The sequence below is a fragment of the Chiloscyllium plagiosum genome, unplaced genomic scaffold (genome assembly GCF_037043375.1).
Source record: "Chiloscyllium plagiosum isolate Xiang-an unplaced genomic scaffold, Cpla_swu_hap1 HiC_scaffold_7, whole genome shotgun sequence".
Lineage (NCBI taxonomy): Eukaryota > Metazoa > Chordata > Chondrichthyes > Orectolobiformes > Hemiscylliidae > Chiloscyllium > Chiloscyllium plagiosum.
Window position 1 is genome coordinate 62,670,866 of NW_028270145.1, and position 16,610 is coordinate 62,687,475.

Below are 16,610 nucleotides of genomic sequence, written 5' to 3' on the forward strand. Positions count from 1 at the left end.
GCCCAGCCTTATTTCCCAAGAGTAGATCAGGTTTTGCTCCTTCTCTAATAGTTACATCCACATACTGAATCAAAAAATCCTACCACCCTCTGGGTAAAAACATTTTCCTCAGATCTCCTCCTAACTACTTACTGCTCACCTTAAATGGTCTGCCATGAGGAAAGAAATTCTCACGATCTATCCTGTCTGCACCCTCATTTTGTACGCTGCAGTCAGATCTCCCTCAGCATCCTCTGCTCCAAGTAAACTAAACCCAGCCTATCCAATTTCTCCTCATAATTGAGACTTTTCATGCCAGGCAATGTCCTGGTGAATCTCTTCTACACCATCTCCAGTGCAATCACACGCTCCTGTTGGTGCCGTTACCAAAACTCCAGACAGAATTCTAGCTGTGGCCTAACAAATTGTTTATAAAGTTGTAACAAGACTTTCTTGCACCTGTATTTTATACCTCGGCTAATGAAGGCAAGCATCCCATATCTCTCCACCACCCTGTCCACCTTCACTGACACCATCAGGGATTTATGGACTTGTACATCAAAGTCCTTTTGTTCCTCCATACTCCCTAGGGTACAACCATTCATCGTGTATATCGTTTCCTGATTAGATCTTCCAAAATACATCACCTTGCACTTATCAAGAGTAAATTCTATCTGCCATTGCTCTTATAATTTACCAGTCAATACAGATCAGACTGTAGTTTGACACTTTCTTCCTCACTCTCAAGAATGCCACCAACATTTGTTTTATCTGCAAGCTCACTATTTATACATTTTACATTCACATCCAAGTTATTATTGTAAGTGACAAACTGCAAGGGTCCCCACATCGATCCCTGTGACACACTGCTGATTACAGGCTTCCAATCACGAAACCAATCCTCCACCATCACCCTTTACCTCCTAGCTGGAAGTCAATATTGGATCCAGTTTGTTAACTTGCCTTGGATCCCATGGGCTCTTTTGGACCAGTCTTCCAAGTGGGCTCTTGTCAAAGACCTTACTGAAGTACCATCGCCAAGTTTGCAGATGACATAAAAAATAAGTGAGAAGGCGAATTGTGAGGATGACTCACAGAGATGTCATAGATTAAGTGACTGGGCAGAATCTTGGCAGATGGAGTATAATGTGGGAAAATGTGAGGTTATGCACTTTGCCTGCAAAAATCGAGAGCTGAATATCATTTAAATAAAGCTACTCAAAGATACTCAAAGAATGGGCAGCCCGGTGGCACAGTGGTTAGCACTGCTGCCTCACAGCGCTAGAGACCCAGGTTCAATTCCTGCCTCAGGCGACTCTCTGTGTGGAGTTTGCACATTCTCCCTCTGTCTGCTTGGGTTTCCTCCGGTTTCCTCCCACAATCCAAAAATGTGCAGGTTAGGTGAATTGGCCATGCTAAATTGCCCGTAGTGTTAAGTGATTGGGTCTGTGTGGGTTGTGGGTCAGTGTGGACTTGTTGGGCCGAAGGGCCTGTTTCCACACTTAAGTAATCTAATCTATAGACTTTGTGCATTAACCACAAAAATCATGCACACAAGTTCAGCAGGTTATAGGGAAGGCAAATTAAATGTTGGCCTATATTTCAAAGGGAATGAAGTATAAAATAAAAGCAGCTAAAATTATACAAAGAGTAGACAGACTACAAATAGAATATTATGAATAGTTTTGAGCCCCTTATCTAAGAAAAGAAATACTGGTATTAGAAGAATCCATTGAGATTCACTGAATTGATTCTGGGTATGGAGGGATTTTCTAATGGGTAGATTGAGCTTGTACTCATTTGAATATGTCATATTCTTAAGAGACTTGACAACATAGATGCAGAAAGGTTATTTCCCCTTGTGGGGGAGTCTAGGACCAGACAACATCATCGTTGAGAAGAGGTCACCCATTTATGACCAAGAAGAGCATTTTTAAAAATATGAGTCATGAATCTGTGGAATTCCTTTGCTGCAGAGGACTGTAGAGACTGAGTTATTAAGTTATATTTGAGCTACGTTCAAGGCTGAGATAGACAGATTTCTAATTGGTATGGGGAACAAGCATTATGAGGATAAGGCAGCCAAATGGAGTTGCGATTTATCAGATGAGCTATGATCTCATTGACTGGTGGTGCAGACTCAATGGGCAAATGGCCTATTTCTGTTCCTTTATATTTAGCTGTTATGTCTGGTTAGCTTGTAGGGTGGAGGATATTAGAGATAAGAAAGCCAAAGCCTTGGAAGCTTTTGGAAACAGAGCTGAGAAGGTTAAAATCAATGAACTGCTTAACCTAAGTAAGTCAGAGATCATAGGGGCAAGGAGAATGGGACTTGGTTCAATAAGGAGACAGGTAGCAGAGCTTTGCATGACCCCAAATTTACTGAGACCAGAATGGAGAAGAGGGGTCATGCATATGCTTGAATAATTAAGTAAGACAAGAAAAAAATTCAATAGTAGGAGATGAGGTGAAGCTGGAATAACATCATGCAATATTTCAGAGGTGGAAATAGGTGGTCTTGGTGTGGATATGTGATTAGTAGCTTACCTTGAGGCTTTTAGTTGTGCATCAGCTAGAAAAATGGTATCTGCACCTGGGAATCTAAGTCAGGAGCAGAAGCTGACGATCATGGTCACACTCTTACCAGAATTTATTTGGGCGGAAGTTCTACAGATCGAGTACTGAATGTCCACAGCCCTTTGTAGTAACAAACTTCAGAGATTCATTACCCTGTGAGAGAAGACATTCATCTTCATCTCCATCTTAAATTGGCAACCACTTACTTTGAGATTCTGCCCTCTGGTCACAGACTGTCCCACAAAGGGAAACAACCTTTCTGTATCTGTACTGTCAAGTCCTTAAGAACTTTGTATGTTTCAATAATGTAGTCTCTCATTCTTCTAGATATCAACGAGTACAGGTCTAACCTCCTGAAACTCTCCTCATAAGACAGTCCCTCTATACCAAGAATCAACCTAGTGAGCTTTCTCTGCACTCCTTCCAACATCAGTGCATCAGAGTTAACGTTTCATATCCAATGACCCTTCTTTGGAGACCTGCTGAGATTTCTGTTTTTGTTTTAGATTTCCAGCATCGGCAGTTATTTTGTTTTTTTTTTGGTTTTCTATTTGTTAGCCAATCTTCCTACCTGTGCTAATATTCTACCTCTATCTGCATGGGCTCTTATCTATTACACTTGCACCCAGGATTTCCTAAGAGCAGCAGCCAACAAAAAGTCAGACAGGTTATGGATAAAAAAAGAAGAAACAAAATTGGATAGAATCCATTTTAGATGTGTGTTCTGACTGACCCAATTGTCTAATGTGCCCTAGTGATTCATGGTGCCTGGAAGAAATTCCCCCCACCACCATTTTAGTCCCAACTAGATTTGAACTCCAGGACCAGGTGTGAGGAACCAATAGCTAATCTATAGCACCTGGATTTATTCAAGCTTTCATTGAAAATTTCACATTCAAGCTGCAACATTCACAGGCCACAGAGTAATGAAAGAATCTACTTTACTGCAGGGTAGATGTGCTCTATGTTGGCATAAGAAAAGCAAAGCATATGTTAGTTGTTAGCCTGGGTGTATACAGCATGTCCCATTTATTCAAGGTTTCCACTGTAGCCGCAAACTTACTACGTTGTTTCTTTGGGGTACTTGTCAGACTTCATTTAGCATTTGTTGATATCTGGATTCTCTTGGAAGGCAAAAAGGCAACATATTTTTTTTATGGAATGTGACTGAAATCTGAGCAGTGATCTGTCAGATTCATTCATGCAGCTGAAGAAATATTGAAGAAGACACATTGTTTGGAAGCCATGGCAAGGCTTCTTGGTATTTGGATGCGCTTTTCTTGGTGGATCAGTTATTTACGTATGATGCGGAGCTTAAACAATCTTACAAGACAGTCTTCTTGTGTTTGTCAGGAAGTATATTCCTGTGCTTAGATATGTGCATTCAGGTCTTTAGGTTGTCTTCTTGTAAGAAAGCAGGAGCGCTTTGCATTCCACAACAGTTCACTAGCCCAGAGGAGCCATCCCCACAAGCATGCAGATGATAACAGTGTCTCCCGCTGTACCTGCAACAATTTAATTGGACAAGTCAGCCCAGTCAAGCATTGCAAACTCATGACTTGGAGACATGAAATTCATTGTCATTATTGTCCCTGTCATTTTAGATCGTTTTATTCCAGTGAAGAATTTTCTTCACTTCAATGCACACTCTTCCTTAAGGAAATAGGGATTATGGCTGAGGTTGGGGTGGGGGCAGGACACTGAACTATACTTACCTCAGGGGGAGCCACAGATTAAATTGGCTTTGCTCACTGACTTGATGGTTATGTGCATAACTGCATTATATATTTTGTTCGAATGCTGCACGAGAAATCTTTGTTATCTGGTGTGCTGAACCTTTAAAATATCCTTAGCTTTATTTATTTAACAAGATTACTTATTCGAATAGTTAGAATTTGAAGTATGATCAGAGGTTAACAATTTGTATTTTCTGAAAAACAACAAAGTTCACAGGCTTCAAAGTTTATTATTTTAATTGGGTGCAAGTGTAAAATGAGAAAGAAATAGTTGTGATTTTATTTCAATAGTATGAGTGAGAATCGCTTATGAGTTACTGAGCATGCTTGCAATTTCAGCATTGAAGAATAAAGTGACTTTACAGTAATTGTTCCACTGAGCAGATGTTAAGAAGGTTTAACAGCACACATATGTTGTCTTACTTTTAGTTCACACATCTGCCTTCCCTCCTTTGTAGCAGAAAAGGTTATGAATAACTTGAGTGAATATGAAAAAAGCTGTCCAACAAATTGAACTGGTTTAACAGAAAAATTGGGTCATGCAAAATATGTGTAGTCCAATTAAATATTTCTTTCTGTTCTGAATTAGTAATCATGCAAATAATACAATGCGCTGCATGCTAACCAAATATGGGCAAAATTCAGTATTGCTGGCAGTGATTACAAAAACTGCCCAATATCTTTCATGAGATGGTTAGTAAATATTCTGTTCACTTGTGGTAACATTAACCTTACTACCAGTTACCTTGCCCCTAGTTATTATCAATTCAGGGCACACCGAGTCTGTACCCCTGCAATGCAGAACAATTTTGCTCACAGCACAACATTCATGATTTTAAATTTAGTCGTAATAATAAATAGAAGATATCCCCCAAGACACCGACATTAAATGTGATTAATCATTTCTGTTCTCCCTTTTCTTATGCCAGGGAATTTTCTGAACTAAATCTTTAATGATATACATAAGAATGACTGGCTAATTTAATTAGGCTTTGTTCATTTCCATCTTCTCAAATTCTTTTCTTCAATTTAAAGCACTTATGACCTTTGACTGAGAAGATAGATCACATCTAGTTTTCTAAAACAGTTTAAGGAATTATACATGAATCACAGCACCAAAATACTTCTTAGCAAAATCCTTTCATGTTGTGTAGCTTACAGGGAATATTAATTGACACTGTTGGGGCCTTTAAAGTAGTGAGTGCTGTAAATTAGTCTTAAAATTATTATTCTAGGTCTTAGTTAAAAATGAGACATATTAAAAATGACAGGGACAGATGTGACAGATCTGTTCTGACACTATTCTATACCACAAGTCAGTGGCTTGAGGTGACTCATGTTCTCTCTCGGAATCTGTCCACTGCTGCAGGACAACACAATGATGCACGAATGAACCTTACTATCGCTCTGACTGCTGCCAGGTACGGTGCTGCCATAGCCAATTACGTTGAAGCTGTGAGCCTACTGAAAACCAGAGACCCAGACACTGATAAAGAGTACGTATGTGGAGCTAGGTGCAGGAATGTTGAAACAGGTACGTATGTGTCACCTTAAAGAATATTAATTGCTTCACTGCCAGTATTGTTACTTTACTTTTTGATATAGAGGGGTAATTTTAAGTGCAGTTAATTCAAGTTTTATTTAGTCCATTTAATCCAAATGCACTCCATAGATGAAGGCATTTAAAACTGTAAATGATTCATTGCACAAGTTGCTATTTTCATTCTCACTAAAATTTGAACTTGCCCTGGCAGAAATGTTTGTCTGAAATTGGAGCTCTATTCAAGTATAACATTACTATTTGGGAGGTTAAAAAAGAGCTATCCAATTTGAATTGTGTTGTAAACATGACAATAGGTGCATACATAGAAATAATTTGTCTTTGTAAAACAAGTATCAAGTTATTTTGTATCCAAGAAATTAAGTTATTGATCCCATTGATCCCACATAGGATGTTTATTTCACTTGTCCTTCTATTGTCTACAAATCAATTTCAGCCTGAAATGAAAGCCATAGTGGCTTCCTAATGTGGGACCCAGTTAAAATACTGTCAAGGTCCTGTGGATACCATAGAACCCTGATTAGAATTGTACATGAACATCTTGGCTGAATCGAGGATGTACCTTATCTGTCTCCAACACTGGTGTGCTGGTCTTGGGCAGCAACATGTGGGAAATGGAACTGTGCTGTTTTCACCATTTGTCCTTTCTGTTCCTGCCTCAGTGGGAGAGTTAATATACCATGTCTAAGTTTTGCCACTTGTATACTTGGTGATAGCAGAAGCACCCAGGTTCCTACTTCTGATTGCTATCCAGCAACCTTAGCCGAATAGCGTAGACGAGTGGTATTGACTGTGATGAGAACCCAGTTTGGTAACAAAGTTCTTCATCGTCATATGCTCACACATTTGCTTTGGATATTTAGAGTGGACACTTGTGCAAAGTACCTCAGGGTACCTAGGGAAGCATGACCCAGACACTGATGGTTCAGGAGTGATGGGAGGAAGGAAAGCTGGTAGAATAAATCGATAACCATTAAACTTAATTACATCTTTGCTGAAAGGTCAGAAAAGATTAATGAGGTTTCCTCACTGTGAGTGTAAAGTGAGTAAAGTCTAATGTTATGTAATTGTCATGGTGAAAAGATGAACCCTCTATTTCAGGTGCCATTCAGAAATCCTGGACTGTTGTTAGGATGAATTCTGATCCATTTTTACCCATTTCACCTGTGTAGCATATTAGATTCATCCAACCCACTACATATTCTACGTATTTTGAACAGTGTTGTTTTCAAAACCACATCAACTATTTGGGTGGGGTGAGTGGGAAACTCAAACTTGCCTCCATTTGGATTCTCCCAGTTTGTATCAAAGATGTTTTATGCAGATGAATGCTTGCTCTCAAGATATGGCTAGCTGATAATTTAGTTGTGGATGTAGGTTTGTTTGCTGAGCTGGAAGGTTCATTTTCAGACATTTCATCACCATACTAGGTGGGCCTCCGGATGAAGGATTGCTGTTAGTTCTTGCTCTCTATTTATATGTTTGAGTTTCTTTGGGTTGGTGATGTCATTTTTTGGGTACCATAAAGAATGGGTACCCAACAAACACAGTCCGCCAATTTCTCAGCAACAAACCCAAACAAGCAGACAAAACGCGTCCAGAAACCCTAGCCACTTTCCCCTACATCAATGACATCTCTGAAATGACTGCCAGACCCTTTGACATCATTGTAGCCCACAAACCCACCAACACACTAAAACAGCAGCTAATGAACTTGAAAGACCCTATATAGACAACAAACAAAACTAACGTCATTTACAAAATACCGTGCAAGAACTGTAACTGTAACTGTAACAAACACTACATTGGACAAACAGGCAGAAAACTAGCTACCAGGATACATGAACATCAACTAGCCACAAAACGACATGAGCCTCTCTCACTAATGAGGATCAGACCGATGAGGAAGGACACCACTTCGACTGGGACAACACAGCCATCCTAGGACAAGTCAAACAGAGACAGGCATAAGAATTCCTGGAAGCATAGCATTCGAACCGGAACTCTATTAACAAACATATTGACTTGTACCCCATTTACCACTCGCTGAGAGAAAAGAACAGGAAATGATGTCACCACAGGAAATGGCTTCACCAACCAAAGAAACCCAAACATATAAATAGAAAGCAGGAACTATCAGCGGTGCTTCGTCCAGAGGATCACTGAAGATGTTAACCTAGTATGGTGACGAAACATCTGAAAATGAACCTTCTAGCTCAGTGAGCAAACCTATATCCAGAACCTCAACCTGAGCTATAAATCTTCTCAAAACTTGCTAATTTAGTTGTATTAATGAGGCTGCTTACCTCAAAGTTTAATAGACTTTTAACTAACAGGTGTAGGCTGACAATTTGTTTGCAAGGACGCTGGCTGCTTTAAAGTTTCTGAAGCTTGGTGCCTTTGTGGTGGCGAGCTCCTGTCCCACAGCTCATGTTGCGATTTACATTGAAAGGATTGTCTCACCTTTCATCACAATATTGAGGGCTTTCATGTCTCTTTTGACATCATTCTTGTGTTGGAGCTTTGGAGGTCCTGATAGTCTCTTGACATGGGCTGTCTTTCAATATGCCATGTCTCTGGGGATGCCATCACCTTCTAAACTGTGCACATGCCCAAGAGAATGAAGCCTTCATTCCTTGATTAGTGCTAAGTGCTTGGCACAGTTACCCTAGAAAAGACTGTTTAATTCATGACTTTGGGCTGAGTTTCCTCATTTTTCAACAGAACGTTTTTCAATCAAGGTTGTGGTGGCCAGTTGTCCACGGCCCGTGGTGACTTTTTTTTCTGATGCAGTCATCTGCTGTTCATCTCATTGATTCTGCAGCCGGCCTCTTCAGCTGTTTCCTGGAATGGTGGAGCAGGTGAAGTGAAATTGCTCACCACTGCTGGGAATTGATGTCTTCACACCGTAAGCACCAAGCGAAGATACTGCAATGCAGGACTTATCCTTTACACTGTATTCCTGCACCATTATCCTTAAGGAAAAGGTTTACAAGGAGAAAGTAACTTCTCACTTCACCAGCAGGGACATGGAGGTGCTAATGGCTAGGGTGGTGAGAAGGAAGGCAGTGTTTTTCTGGCTGACTGGCAAAGGATGCCACACCAATAGATTCAGCAAGTGTGGATTAAGATAGTGGCCCGGGTCAGAGCAATGTCCCAGATGAAGCACATTGGATGGCACTATGGGAAGGACAATATTGGTCTGCATGATACTGATCACAATATTAAGTGCCATATCTTCTCTGTGTTAACTCACACTCTCAGAGCCACCACATAGTCTAACTCTGCCACTGCACATGCACCTCTCCGAGGCTCACAACAACAACTCTCATTATTGCATAAGAACATAGATATAGGAACAGAATTAGGACATTCGGTCCATCGAGACTGCTCTGTCATTTGATCATAGCTGATATGTTTTTCAACTTGAACTGCCTTTTCTCTGTCACCCTTGTTCACCTTACTAATCAAGACTCTATCTATCTCTGTTTTAAACACACTCAATGACAGCCTCCACAGCTGTCTGTGGCAATGCATTCCACAGATTAACCACCCTCTGTCTGAAGAAATTCCTTCTCATCTGTCGTAAAGTGTTGTCCCTTCACTCTGATGCTGTGCCCTTCTGCCCTAGTCTCTCTTATTATTGCACAGGTTCCCACCCTCTTGTTCTCCTCAACCACTCATCTTTCCTGCCTTCTGTGCTTCCTACTCACTGGGCAAACCTCACCATTTCTGCTACCCCTGCATCAGTACTAATGAGTCGCCCATACACTTTGATTGTACTCAACCCTGTCTTTGTGTCACTGCAGGAAAAATATTTCGGAACTGTCCTGAGAGAGTGCAAACACACAGTGGGTGATGGACATAAGGCTCCCCATGCCATAGGAAGAAAAGATGTTTGATTTAGCTGAACAAGAACACATGCATTCATTTAGAAAGGTGAAGAGCTCCATTGTGCTGTGAGGAGCTGTTCTCCCATTTTCTCAACCTGTACAACTATTTATCCCTTATACACAACTATGCAGGCACTAATGACACTCAGTGAACCTCAGCTCCATCTCCATCTCTGAGGAAGCAACCACTGGGCCATCAGCAGATTCCTAGGTAAGGCTTCCATCTGTACAAGGTAGCAGCTGAGAGACTTTTTCTACAGTGAGTACACTTTCTAGATTAGACTTGAGAACGCTCTGGTGAGCACATCACTGATGCCTCCATAGCTGTTGAGAAAGAAATGCCACAGATCTCAGACACACAACACTGACAGAGACCAGATGCCTTCTCATCCCCAGGCAGAGGACTGTCCTATGTTTTTGGCCATTAATGGCTTTGACAACCTGAAATAAAGCCACAGGAATAGGTGGCAGGTTTGTCAGAGGCGATTGGTAAACTGGACTGAAGGATGGAGGAGTCCACCAATGTTATCAGTACTGTGCAGACTTCAGCATGTGTGCCAAGATTAGAGTGGTGCTGGAAAAGCACAGCAGGTCAGGCAGCATCCGAGGAGCAGGAAATTCGACATTTTGGGCAAAACCCTTCATCAGGAATGACACTGGGAGTCTTGGGTGGAGAGATAATCTCCAGCATCTGCAGTACTCACTTTCGCCGAGTTGATTTTAACCTTCTGGCTGCCTCCATGCACAGGATGGCTTCTGCTGTGGAGACTCTGATCCAGTACACTCACCATCTGCTGGATATGCTCATGGACATGCACTCCTTCATCTAACTATCAGTGATATAACAGCAGAGGGATGAGAGACCTTGACTTCCCTGCAGGTGCCTCCCTTCTGGGAGACAGGGACCCAGAGGGAGGGTAAGCTACACAGAGGACCCCCAGAAGCTTTCTGTCAGTCCCACCCCTTCCACCTCCACCTTACTTGTGAAGCCAAATGGCCAAGCCAAGGAGGGTTAGCCTTTCATGTGGACAAGACACTCTCGAAGTCCTGACTTTGTAGGTCCAAATGCCTCCTGGGATGACTGGCCAAGTCTTCAGGACCAACACAGTCAATGACAGGGCAGCCTCTCACCATTCCAACTGCGGGCATTGGAATGGTACATAGAGGTAGTAGAAATGAACAGAAGGAAAAACCTAAGTGCACACTGGTGCCATGGGTAACATATTGAAAAGTCTCTTGCAATTTTCCTAGTATATACACGCTTGTACTCATAAAAATCTTGCTTGAGTGGCTTTGTGGGATCTAATGAAGTTCCTCTCATTTGACAAGTTCAGACATCCTAAGATGAAAGACTTTGTAATGACCAATCACTGCCTATCTCTCACAAACAGACAATTCCTTGACTGCAGATACCATCAGACATCACAGATCCTGAAACTGTTGCGTTGGTAACTACAAATTAAATATTGTGCTTTAATTTGGACAACACCAAGGCTAAAAAGGGCTGCATTACCTTCCACAGTTAAATTCACCTTGTGAATGAGTGCACAGGATCAGTGAAGATTACATGCATTTCAAGAGACAAAGGTTCTTCTATCTAGAAGCTTCTCAAGGGGACACACTGCCACTCAAAGCTGGGAGGTGTGCAGTGGATGGTTCACATTTCCACTATCCCTCATGATACAATAGTCAGCTGACAGAAGCTGCACAAACTACTGCCTCTCTCCGGTTAAACTTTGTCCTAAAGAATACTTAATTATTTCAGGACAACTTAGCAATCTGCACAAACTCTGAAATGTTGAATACAAAATTAAAACCGAAAGAACTGCAGATGCTGTAAATCAGAAACTGAATAGAAGTTGCTGGAAAAGCTCAGCAGATCTGACAGCATCTGTGAAGAGAAATAAGTTACCATTTTGGGTCCGGTGACCCTTCCATAGAGCTTCCTCAATCATGTGGCACACCCTTTCTGGGCTACACTTCACGGTTCTGAGGAAGGGTCTCCAGACTCAAAACATTAACTCTGATTTCTCTTCACAGATGCTGTCAGACCTGCTGAGTTTTTCCAGCAACTCATGAAACATTGAATGCTAACCAATGATAGAATGGTCAATAGGAGGTGCCTCAGGATTCTTCTCAATCTGCTGACTATCACAAGAGACTTCACTGCACAGCATGAGGATATCACATGTGCTAACTGAAGCCTTAAAATCTGCATTGCTTTAGTGCCACATGATGTTAGTGCCCTGTCTTACTGACTGCTGCTTTATCCTTAACAGGACCTCTAAAGTGAACAACAACATTAAAGATCAAGGACTGTGAAAATAACCGAGTCCACGTGTCCTTTGTACTGAGAAGGGACTACATGCCAAATAACCAACGAAGTTTCACAGTTAAAGGAAGTTGAAACGTAGCTGAGTCAATTAGGTTTCAATTAGGATCTCTCCAGCTTTTTGCACTCAATAATGCATTGCTCTTTTGGATGTCCTGCCCAATCAATGTTTGATGTTGATCTCCCATTATCTCTGCATCCACCCCCTCTCCATTCAGTTTGACAGCTCCAGTTATGAAGGGCACAGCATGCCACAATCATGTGGCACACCCTTTCGGGGCTATACTGCACGGGTCTGCCAGAGCAACCCAGACATCAAAACCCCTCTTAAGAAAACCTATGGTCTATTCTACTGTGGCTCTGAAGGAAGCTTAAGCACCATTGTGTCTTCATTCTGCATCACACTGATATTTCATGAAGGTGTCATGAGCTGTTATGAGGAGTAGCCCTTGTCTACCAGCAGCCATCCCTATATTGCCTGAGGACACTGGAAGGAGATAGGAACCTGTGAGTTCTCTAGTATGCATGCATGCTGGCAGCTCCCAGGATACTTGACACAGACCTCCAAAATCTGGTAGCAGTGTTCACAGGTAAGTTGAACGTAATGGACTGGAAGTATTTTCTTTTGAAGAACTCTGCAGGATTGTGGTAGGGCAATCTCAAAGCGGGGAGAAAGTGAGGTCTGCAGATGCTGGAGATCAAAGTTGAAACTTTATTGCTGGAACAGCACAGCAGGTCAGGCAGCATCCAGGGAACAGGAGATTCGACGTTTCGGGCACAGGCCCTTCTTCAGGAATGAGCAGAGAGTGTTCAGAAGGAGAAGATAAAAGGTAGGGAGGAGGGACTTGGAGGAGGGGCGTTGGAAATGTGATAGGTGGAAAGAGGTCAAGGTGAGGGTGATAGGTCGGAGTAGGATGGAGGCGGAGAGGTCAAGAAGAAGACTGCAGGTCAGGAAGGCGGTGCCGGGCTGGAGGGATTCGGCTGAGACAAGGTGGGGGGAGGGGGGATGAAGAAACTGGTGAAGTCCAAGTTCATCCCCTGTGGTTGGAGGGTTGAATCTCAAAGCAGTCTATAGCAGTCTGCACATAGGGGAAGCCAGTGATGATGAAGAATACCATTGCCCAGATTTCTTGTCACAGGAAAAGATGTAATCTAGAGGAAATGGCATCAATGATATCCTAGATGCATTCGTGGATCGAAGATTGGGAGATTCCACACTTGGTTGTCCATGAAAATAGCTGATGCATAAAAGTTCAGGGCATACTTGCTTACTTGCATGCGCATGTGGCAACTCTAAAGCATGGTCTTCCAGTTTTCTAGATTACATAAGACCATAAGACATAAGAGCAGAAATTAGGCCATTCAATCCATCGATTCTGCTCTGCCATTCAATCATGGCTGATGGGTTTCACAACCTCATTCTCCCATCCTTTCCCTGTGTCAAAGAGCATCAAGAAACCAAGGCAGTAGGATTCTCCACTATTGCTAGCTTTCCCCGTGTATATGAGCTTCCAGTGATAACAGTGTCTTTAGTCATTTGTTGCAGTAAAAGTTTGAAAATGTAAAATCTTGATGTCATTCTTTCAGCTCAAACTGGAAGTTCAAATTTCTCTATAAATGTTGTTGATCTCTCCACTAAATATAACAACCCACAAAGTAAATTTTCCAGATGAGCAGATTGACTTTCTTCAGTCACTCAATCACCTTGCTCTGAGATTTTGCAGTGCTGCTTGTTAAATTCAGATTAATATTTAGGTGGAAATTTGCCCTTGACGCCGACATTTTTGCCCAGCCACTTGAATAGAACAACTCTGACAAAGCTATGGGAACTACCTAGTTGCCTGAATACATGTTGATAGCCTGAGGTTGGATTATTAATAAAATATTATTAATAATGCACGGTTGTAGATTGCTTCAGTAAATTTATGGTTATATCATTAGTATAAAAATCTCTAAGGGTTAAAAGATATATTTACTGATTATTCATGAAGATCAGCATCCCAAGATACAGTCACCAGTAATCAATTCAATACTTGGACATGATTCTTCAGCAGTTTTAAATAGTTGTTTGCTGGTACAGAAGTTCAGTATTGCTGAAAAAAGACACATTTTGTGAAGCTTTTCACCTAGCCGTCATCAGAGCAATTTCACAAGAATACCATTGTAAGGGCAAAACAATGTTTTACATTATATGTAAAGTGAGTTATGATAGGTTAGCCAATGGTCTCTGGATAGCGGTTTCCATGCAGACCTTCCTGGTTCGATTATTCCAGTTAATTGCTTTGATTAAATTTTAAACCAAGCAGATTGACTCTGATTGGTCAACACATTACCCTGGAAAATGGTTGTCAACTATTTTATAAGTTGAAGCAGGCACAATGTGTACACATATACTTTGTGACAGAAGGAACAAGGCCCGATGTAATAATTAATGCACTGGTAATTGCACTACATTGTGAACCCTGATTGTCAGGCCATTATTGGTTAATTATTTAGCAAGTGCTTTCCAATCACATAATCACATCTAATATTGGACGCTGTTTTGAGTTCTCTAAGCATGGGCTGACTGGGTGGAGTCAGTACCTTGCTTGTTGCAAATAGTCAAAACATACACTGTCTGATATGATGTGCCAGTCTTTCTATTCTTCTTACAAACCATATATCACACAGGCACTGAAATTCTTAGACCACATTACTCATTTAGGTGATTGGTGAACTGTCTTTTACCTTGATGGTAGCATCTTGTTAGAGGCGTTCATCACTTGTGTTGATACTACATAATAACATAGTGAAACAGCTGGCTTCAGCTATTGCTCAAACCTTTGAGTTACTTATCCTTCAGTCTGGGGTAAACTGCTCATTCATTGGTTTGCTGATTTCTCAACCAGGACTTCAAGAAAGAGGAGTTAGTTTGACTGCTTCATTACAGTGGTGAAGTTTAGCACAAGATGGGACCCATTAAGACATGTAAGGAATTTCTTGCACGTTCGATTCAAATCTAGTCCATGTGTCACCTGCATTTTAAATAATATATAAGGGGTGGGAATTAAGGCGTCATTCCATCAAGGATACGTTTTCATGGAACCCAAAAATGATGTTTACCAGAACTCAGTGTAGTAGGGATCCCATGGTGGCGCCGTCTATACGTGTTGTTATTAAGGCTAAACACAACTGTTACAAACTGTCATATTGTCAAAGAATACCAATTGACACAAAGGTGGTGTATCTAGGTTGTCATGATGTGGAGCTGCAGAGTAAATGTCTATAGCTTCCTTGACTGGTGAGTTGGTAAATAAGCTAGTAAGTCACACATTTTTCCACTTCATTGTGAAGGTTTTTTCACCATGAAGTTAAAAATCCAGAACTATGAGTTTGACAGGACAGATACTTCCCTCATTAATATTCTTTTCTATTGCAGGGGAACTGTTTGATGTGAAAGCCAAATGTGTTATCAATGCTACAGGACCTTTCACAGATTCATTGCGTAAAATGGATGATGAGAACGTGGAAAAAATTTGTCAGCCTAGTTCTGGAGTGCACATTGTCTTGCCTGGTTATTATAGGTAATTAAATACATTACTAGAGGCAACTAAAAAGCTAATTGTCAAAGCGCCAAAATGGATAAATCGGGAGAGATAGCGCCCCTCAAAGATCAGCAAGGCAGCCTATGTATGGAACCACAGGAGATGGGGGAGATACTAAATGAGTATTTTGCATCAATGTTTATTGTGGAGATGGACATGGAAGATTTAGAATGTAGAAATCATCTAACAGTGCATAAAGTGGGTAATCATTTAATCTAAATAAAAGTAATGTTGACAAAGATAATTACTGTGTGGTTGAAATGGCTTACTTTGTTATTTTTAGATAGTGTAATTCAGTTTATTTTCAGGTTTCATCTGTGAAATAAATCTCATTGACTTTACCTAACTCATAGCAATCAACTTGCAGCTTTTCAAGTTTTGTTCCATTTCTCCTTAGAAATTTATATAGGAATACGTAAAATGTTTTGTAGCAAAAACCTTCACATTCAGTTGAAAGTAACTGATTTATTAAAGGTAATGTATTGAATACAGGAGGTGGGAAGTCACATTGCGGCTGTACAGGACATTGGTTAGGCCACTGTTGGAATATTATGTGCAGTTCTGGTCTCCTTCCTATCAGAAAGACATTGTGAAACTTGAAAGGGTTCAGAAAAGATTTATATGGATGTTGCCAAGGTTGGAGGATTTGAGTTCTAAAGAGAAGCTGAATAGGCTGGGGCTGTTTTCCTTGCAGTGTCGGAGGCTGAGGGGTGACCTTATAGAGGTTTACAAAATTATGAGAGGCATGGATAGGATAAATAGACAAAGACCTTTCCCTGGGGTCAGGGAGTCCAGAACTAGAGGGCATAGGTTTAGGGTGGAAAGATATAAAAGAGACCTAAGGGGCAACTTTTTCACGCAGAGGGTCATACTTGTATGGAATGAGCTGCCAGAGGAAGTGGTGGAGGCTGGTATAATTGCTACATTTAAAAGGCATTTGGATGGGTA

General features: G+C 41.2%; 1 protein-coding gene across 6 annotated transcripts in view; it reads left to right on the forward strand.

The window, feature by feature from the left end:
• gpd2 (glycerol-3-phosphate dehydrogenase 2 (mitochondrial)) overlaps nucleotides 1–16,610 on the forward strand; it is a 152,105-nt gene that overhangs the window by 70,433 nt on the left and 65,062 nt on the right. For all 6 annotated transcript variants that reach the window (XM_087989069.1, XM_043693788.2, XM_043693790.2 and 3 more), the window contains 2 exons: nucleotides 5,662–5,826; nucleotides 15,497–15,641. In XM_087989069.1, the coding sequence (XP_087845195.1) occupies nucleotides 5,662–5,826; nucleotides 15,497–15,641 (310 nt within the window). The remainder of the gene's footprint in view (nucleotides 1–5,661; nucleotides 5,827–15,496; nucleotides 15,642–16,610) is intronic.